At 39.3% G+C, this 7,892-nt stretch overlaps 3 protein-coding genes across 3 annotated transcripts in view; 2 read left to right on the top strand and 1 right to left on the bottom strand.

Moving 5' to 3' along the window:
- The window catches only part of LOC104818983 (peptidyl-prolyl cis-trans isomerase FKBP65), a 3,549-nt gene extending 1,271 nt beyond the window's left edge, over positions 1-2,278 (bottom strand). Inside the window, exons 1-8 of the mRNA XM_010548830.1 lie at positions 1,968-2,278; positions 1,777-1,863; positions 1,106-1,366; positions 942-1,016; positions 769-849; positions 496-690; positions 309-401; positions 44-219 (exon numbers count right to left, since the gene is read on the bottom strand). Of these exons, the coding sequence (XP_010547132.1) occupies positions 44-219; positions 309-401; positions 496-690; positions 769-849; positions 942-1,016; positions 1,106-1,366; positions 1,777-1,863; positions 1,968-2,166 (1,167 nt within the window). The 5' untranslated portion in view covers positions 2,167-2,278. The remainder of the gene's footprint in view (positions 1-43; positions 220-308; positions 402-495; positions 691-768; positions 850-941; positions 1,017-1,105; positions 1,367-1,776; positions 1,864-1,967) is intronic.
- A 2,167-nt stretch (positions 2,279-4,445) lies between these two features.
- On the top strand, positions 4,446-6,459 carry LOC104818982 (probable glucan endo-1,3-beta-glucosidase A6). Its single transcript, XM_010548829.2, has 3 exons — positions 4,446-4,639; positions 4,724-6,019; positions 6,131-6,459. Exons 1-3 carry the CDS (start codon positions 4,591-4,593, stop codon positions 6,166-6,168), a joined length of 1,383 nt encoding a protein of 460 aa, XP_010547131.1. The 5' UTR covers positions 4,446-4,590; the 3' UTR covers positions 6,169-6,459.
- A 1,215-nt stretch (positions 6,460-7,674) lies between these two features.
- LOC104818981 (UV-B-induced protein At3g17800, chloroplastic-like) overlaps positions 7,675-7,892 on the top strand; it is a 2,436-nt gene continuing 2,218 nt past the window's right edge. The window contains exon 1 of the mRNA XM_010548828.2: positions 7,675-7,890. Within this exon, the coding sequence (XP_010547130.1) occupies positions 7,764-7,890 (127 nt within the window). The 5' untranslated portion in view covers positions 7,675-7,763. The remainder of the gene's footprint in view (positions 7,891-7,892) is intronic.

Here is a 7,892-nt window from a genome sequence, read left to right as displayed (position 1 = left end):
GGGGGGGGGGGGGGTACATACACATGGGAGAGAAAAGACTCACCTTGACAAAAGATACTAGTTCCACCTCGAAGTAAACCGTCGAGTTGGGTGGTACCACGTCCAATTCTTGCTGTGATTCAGATGAACCAAAGGCATACTGCGGCGCAATGGTGAGGAGTGTCACTTCACCCTTCTTCATGTTCATCACAGCCCTATCGAGCCCTTCAATTACTTGCTCTGTCCACCATTCCACATGTCGTCACAGCATGGTTTCCAGCATAACCGTCAGGAGCACCAAACAAGCATCCAGTTTCTAGATCCCTTACCTTCATCTGTCTTGAACTCAAATGGCTCCTCGCCTTCTCCATGTCCTTTCTTCAAGAACACGGTACCATCTTGAAGCTTCCCGAGCAACTTCACTGCGATAAACATCCAGCAGAGGAACGGATACGTCAGATCTCACCAGTTTAATGGTTAGCAGACTTAACCCATCAGATTTTCGAAGAAACAAACCTTTCACGACAGCTCCATCATTAGGACGGTCGTACCCTTCTCCTTCCTTTAGGATCTTCTTGATGACTTTCTTGTCATCGGTAACTTCTGAGACAGTCTTCCAAGAAACCAGCTCAAGATCGATCTGAAGAGTAGCATTTGGTGGGACGGCAGCTTCACCAACAGCTGCTGGCTTTCCGCTCTCCCCAAAGCCATCTGCGTTGTTAAGGATGGCAATTAAGACATCATGTAAACTCGATTAGATTAACCCCAAAATAAGTGCATCAAACTTACATTGTGGCTTCACAGATAGGAGAACTTTTTCCCCCTTCTTCATGGTTTTGACGGCCTTACCAAGTGCAGTACAGAAATGACCTGTTTCAGCGGCATATCCGACTTAGTCCGCAGATCAAAACTACGCAGATAGATAACATACGGCTTTCAGTAATGGGAAAAATAACACTAACCCTCCTTGAGAGTGAACTCTACACCATCAGACTTTCCAACAACAGTGCCATCCTCTAGTCGAGCTTCATACTTAACTGCAACAGTATCAACCCAGTAAGCACATCAGCGTCGCCAATAGTGATCAAGATGGTATAGATCACAGTCATTTGCATATAAATCACACCTAATACTTCGTCAAGGTCCTTCGGGTTCTCCCATTTCTCTCCTTCAACAACTACTTTCTTGAATATCCCACCATCGCGGCATATGTCCTTGACACTAACCCAAGAAAGCAACTCAACATCAAACTGAAGCATTGCATTCGGAGGGATTGTTGGCGGTGAACCGGACTCTCCATATGCAAGCTCGGGAGGAATGGTGAAAACGACATTTTCACGTTTCTTCATGGTCTTGATCCCAATGTCCCATCCCTTGATGACTTGCCCTGAAGCAATATAACCAACGCAGATCAGGGCAAAAATCCAAAGAAATTCAGAACGCAAGCAACCGTATATTCATCAAAATTCTTGATAGAATTAGCCGCAGCTTCATACACCCAAAAAAAAAATAATTAGTCAATCATAAGGCCAATTTTGCAGCAACAAACGAAGTAATGTTCATCTCCATTTTCTCCACAAACTCGCATGATCACACACCATACAGCAAGAATGCAATATGTCATCCATCATCTGATGTTACAGACTAAATCATCGGAACAACTGCAACCTCGTCATAAAGCAGATTACAGAATCTTTCAAGAAATCTATACATGATCAGCCGAACACCGTCCTGTTCTACACCAACAGAACAAATTAAAACACCCAGAGCAAGTAACGGAACAAACCAACAACTCACCTTGTCCGAGAGTGAATTTGAAAGGAGTTCCTCTGTCTCGGCTAGAGTCGAACTTGGTTCCATCCAACAAGGTTCCCGTGTAATGCACTACGGAAGACATGACGCAAATCCGAATCAGAAACAAGTGCACGGGACAAGCATCAAATCAGTGGGGGAAAATTAAGCACAGAACAAGTAATAGTGCGGAATACCTTCGACTTCATCACCATTGTCAGGAGTGTCCCATCCTTCACCTTCCTTGACGAGTTTCTTCTTCAAGCCTTGCTTCCCGATCTCCTTCTCCTCGCCGACCTTCATGTAAGGAGCCACATCGGCATCGACGTCATCGGCGAAATCCATCTCCTCGTCGTTCATCTCCTCCGCCGCAGGCAGGTCGAAATCCTCATCCATCTTCGATCGAACAGCGAATTAGCCAAGCACAAATCTGGAAAGGATGACAGTAGAGAACTCTAGAGAGAGAATCAAAGCACACAAGTCGATCGATTAAGAGAGAGAGGGGAAACAGGGCATTTATAACGTGTGAGAGTGGGGAGAGGGGAGAGTCTAGAGAGTTCTGAAATATTTTCAGTTGAGGGATGCGTCCCGATGCTTCCAGAGAGACCGTTGCTCAATTAGCGCGGGTCTCACGTCCCTGTTATATTATATTATATGCTTATTTCAAAATTTTATTTTTAATTTTTTTTACTACCCAATAAATTTATAAATCAGATTCTTGAAAGAAAAAAAAAAAAGAAAAGAAATCCGCCAACCATTTTAGTCTTGAAAAGAACAAAGCTTTCGTTCAATCGATTTTACGAATTTTAACATCAAGAGAAGAGACTAATTAGATGAAAAATGTAACATTTTTTGTATTTATTTTATTTTTTATCGAGCATATCGAGATGATAATGATTTCAAAACTTAGCATATAATATACGACGAGTACGTACTCATATAATAGAATGAAAACTTTAGGTTAAAAATTCTCAATATACGTATCTACACTACACGATTGTAATTATACGTATCTTTGATTTGTGCTTTACGTCAACAGTCCTGGATCGATCAAAAGAAAGCCCAACGGAACAAACCCAGCACGGTTGTTATTCTCATAGGCCCAATAACCATTTGACCTTCTCTTTTATGGGCCCAGTCAACCACGTCTTTTTTTTATATGCAATTTTTAGAGTAATTATAAATTTTAACATTTTATTTACGGTTTTTATCCAAACACAAATAACATTTCCATTAGGGATTTTTGGAAATGGTTCGATTTTACAAAAATATGTCTCGATCGATTGTTACATCATATTCATTTCGTTCGGTTACAATTTTTATTAAAAAATAAATAAATATTTTGAACAAAGTTTTGGGTTTTTGGATTTTTTTTTTTAAAATTCGATTTTTTAAAAATAGTACCATTCGCATTTTTTACGGTTCAAAAGTAGGGATGATGTATTTACAGTATATTGTCACATCATACTCTATTGAGCAGTCAGTCCATTGTCCCTTTTTTTTTTTGTTGGCATCTCAGACAAATTTTTTTTATTGCATTGATGTAAGACGACCGTTGGGTACCAGTGGCTCCTGCAGAAAGGCACTGTGCAACGGCATTAGTATACCCTTTCCCATTAGTCATCCTTCGTTTATATATTTATTTTCAAATTTTTAAAATTTCATAATTTTTTTTTACAGTATTGCTCTATTTTTTTTTTATCACAGCCATGTGGATCATTGTTGTTAGAGGAAACATCTCAAAAGTAAGAAAGATTGATAGAACCGTACGGTCCCATTTTTTTTTTATCACTTTCTTTTTTACTTTTTCTTTTTACATTTATGATATTCGTTTTTCTGTCAACAGTCACTAATCTCCACAGTCAGACGCTCATAAAATCCATAGCCATATATATACATACATACATACATATATATATATATACACGATATATAGCCAATCCAATTAAATGCATATACATTAAGGATAATTTCGAAATATTATAAAGTTTTTATAACGTTATACGCAATAAAAGACTATTACTTTAGAAGGATTGGTAAGCCACAAATGGTGTAGACATATTATTATCCCATTTAAATGTTTCAGTTGTTTATATAATCTAGTTTTTTTTAATGCACTTAACACTTACATATACGTGCACATATATATAGAAATGTACACAAGCTCGTACATACGTATGCATACATACATACATGTATGCATACATACATACATACATACATACATACATACATACATACATACATACATACATACGCATGTGTTGGCAGAGTTCTTTTATCTACTTTTGAAAAGATGAAAAAAGTGAAAACGAATAAATAAAATTGAAAAAGGTTGATATTCCATCGGGAGGCATATTTAGTCATGAATCAGCTCAATCACCATGATACGTTTAGTCGCCGTATTGTTCAACTTCCGATTCACCCTGCATGCATTTAAACTATTTATGAATCTATGATTATTTAACATTCGTTATGGAAATAAACAATTATATTTTATTATATTATTATGACGACGAAAATCGTATAGTTAAAAAAATCTTAGTTGACTGAATCGCATAAATGCAAACCAGTGAGAAATATGACATTATTTGTTAATTTTTTAAAATTAATGTTATCATTTTAACTTTTCGAAAACTCTTCGACATTTTTAAATATATACTCGCCTCGTCTCTCCCAATCCCAGAACCCATCCCCTGCTCTCTTTAACTCTTCCGCAGACGTGACTTCCTCTCTCTCTCTCACTTCTCCGACAAATCTCCGAATCTCTCTGTTTCTTCATTGGTTCAGACAAGAAGACGAAGAAGGAGAGACTTCATCATGGGTCTCCTCCATCTCCTCGCATTCTCTCTCCTCCTCTCTGTTTCAGGTAATTGCTATCTCTCTCTCTAAGGCCGCCATTAATGGCGACTTCTTCAGTTCCCTTCTTACAGACTATCTCATCCGTTTTCAGGAGCCAAGTTCTCCGGCCGACCAGGCGTTAACTACGGCCAGCTCGGCAACAACCTCCCGTCCCCGACCGAATCGGTCAAGCTCATCAAGTCCCTGAACGCGACACGTGTCAAGATCTACGACGCCAATCACTCTATCCTCAAGGCCCTCAACGGCACCGATATTGCCGTCTCCGTCATGGTTCCCAACGAGATCATCGTCAACGTTTCAAAGTCCCAAGCCCAATCCGACGACTGGGTCCGAAACAAGATCCTACCTTTTTACCCGACCACCAAGATCCGATACCTCCTCGTCGGCAACGAAGTCCTGTCTAATCCCGACCCGGCACTCAGATCCGGTCTCGTATCGGCAATGTGCAAGATCAAGCACTCGCTGAAGCGATTTGGTGTCCACAAGGTCAAAGTCGGTACCACACTCGCCATGGACGTGCTCCAAACCTCGTACCCACCATCGAGCGGGGAGTTCCGACCGGATATAGCGGGTCGGGTCATGAAACCGATGCTCCAGTTCCTCAACAAGACCAAATCTTTCCTCTTTGTGGACGTGTACCCGTACTTCGCCTGGTCACAGGACCCCAAAAACATCAACCTCGATTACGCCTTGTTCGAATCGGAGAACATCACAGTCACCGACCCGGTCACGAACTTGACCTACCACAACCTCTTCGACCAAATGGTCGACGCCTTCGTCTTCGCCATGAAACGAATCGGATACCCTGAGATTCGGATATGGGTCGCCGAAACGGGTTGGCCCAACAACGGAGACTACGACCAGATCGGAGCCAACATCCACAACGCCGCGATTTACAACCGCAACGTCGTCAAGAAACTCACCGCCGATCCACCTGTCGGAACACCAGCCCGACCTGGTCGGGTCTTACCCTCGTTCATATTCTCACTCTACAACGAGAATCAAAAACCGGGTCCGGGTACGGAGCGGCATTTCGGGATGTATCACCCGAATGGGACACGGGTCTACGACATAGATCTGTCGGGGAAGAGGACGGAGTACGAGGATGTTTTGCCGGAGCCGGAGAACAACGAGCCGTACAAGGGGAGGATATGGTGCGTGGTGGCTAAAGGAGCGAACTGGACGGAGCTGGGTGAGGCCCTATCGTACGCCTGCTCGCAGGGAAATAATACCTGCGCCCCGATCCGACCTGGTGGCGAGTGTAGTAAACCCGATTTGATCGTGTTGCATGCGAGCTATGCGTTCAGTTCGTATTGGGCTCAGTCTAGGAAGAGTGGTGCGACTTGTTTCTTCAACGGTCTCGCCACCCAAACCATTAAAGATCCAAGTAAGTTTTACCTTTTGATCTAATTTAATTATATACACACAGGATTTAAGAATATGATTATTTCTAAAATTCGATTAAAATCGTATATGTGGTTGTATGTCGTTTTACCAGGTTACGGACGCTGCGAGTTCCCGAGCGTGACGTTGTGAGAAAACAGCAGGATGTTCGTGTTTATTGACTAGAAACGGCGTGTTGTTGTGGGGCGCTTCTTCTATTCCCAATTTATTCGAGAAACAAATAAATAAAATAGGAATATCAAGTCTTAGGTGACTAAAGGTTGACTTTGGATTCATGAGATTAAGTGAGTCGAATGCCTATTTAACCTCTCTTGTTATAAAAAAAACACTATTCCTCTAACAAAAAGAAAATAAGAGGAAAAAAGAAACTTTTGTGTTCTAGAAGTCTCCCTCGTAGAAAAATTAAAAAATTAAATTTTATAATGTCCTGTATATAAAGCCTTTTATTTTCATAAACCATATATTATAACAAATGGTACCTATGAAGTATATACTTAGCAGAAGTACTATTGTAATATGATTGGCGGTCTTTGTATTAAACAATAATATATGATAGAAATACCTATTCAAGTGTCATTAGAACCCCATAGAAACAATCTAGCAGACGTATCTTAAAACATACAAAACTCGTTGACTATCACGTTGTATACCTTATATACATATTTTGAGAATTTTAAAAATATATAGTTATTATTAAATATTAAATTATTATTTTATGATTATTATAAATCTCGTAAGTAATTATTAGATATTATATATAGACTTGTTCGTTTGACAAGACCCTTAACTTATTTGGTACATTCAAATATTCAACATGCCACCAGTCATTCATTATGGTACTTGTATATATGCATTCATATACATATGTAAAGTATCTTATTCCATAATTGGAAAATCTGTCAATTAAGAAGCATTTAAGTCTTACATATGTTTTTTTCTCTAAAGGCCTACATAATTAGTCATAACAGGCTAGGCAACAAACGTAGATATCTATCTAAATCATTGGTCACGTTTATATATATAGAAAACAATTTTTTTTTAAATATAATAGAATACGGATATTTTCTCTTTCATAAACTATATGGATCAAGATATTGCGATTAGATTTTTAAGTTCTGGTTACAAATCAAATTTTTATTATTGAATCTCTTGTAATTTAAATGAAAATTTTCTTAACCTAAATTTGAATTTAGCGTTGTCATGAGAATTTATAATATATGTCTTTAATTCCAAATAATTTATAAATTTAACATCCAAAATAGTGTTAGAAACTCTAAAAAATTTTCTTTTATGGGTAGACCCTAACTTCAATTAAAGTCACCTCCAATTCATATATTTATTTTCAGAAAGTATGATTCTACTGCAATTTTTCCCCGGGAATTCACGATTCTGCAAAATATATATATATATATATATATGATGGTCCCTAATAATCACATATGAATTTCAAACAAACTATATAATATAAATCCTTGAAATACCTAATCTAATATAATCGAATCATGCCGCTTCACTAGTCAACTTGTCCTTGGTATCAATCATAACTACAAGACAAAGAAGTGCCCACTGAAACCATTTTCCAGATTTTAATCCAAATTAAATTATTAATTGAATAAAACGATATTCTCCCTCAGTCCTTGCCTTATCCAACCCTTCTTCCTCCTTCCCTCTCTCTCCACAATCCCAAACTCTGCGATCAGAAATCTAGGTTTTTGGCTTCTCTTTCCATGGACACTCGTCTATCCCACCAGATATCCCTCCCGCTTCTCCCCACTCGCCGCGATTCCAAAGGCTTCGGCGTTTGCGCGCTACCCTCGCGACGGTTGCGTTCGGCGGCGGTTGTTGCTACGGCTGGT

The sequence above is a fragment of the Tarenaya hassleriana genome, unplaced genomic scaffold (genome assembly GCF_000463585.1).
Source record: "Tarenaya hassleriana unplaced genomic scaffold, ASM46358v1 Cleome3, whole genome shotgun sequence".
In the NCBI taxonomy this organism is placed as follows: Eukaryota; Viridiplantae; Streptophyta; class Magnoliopsida; order Brassicales; family Cleomaceae; genus Tarenaya; species Tarenaya hassleriana.
This window is presented reverse-complemented; position numbering and strand designations above follow the sequence as displayed.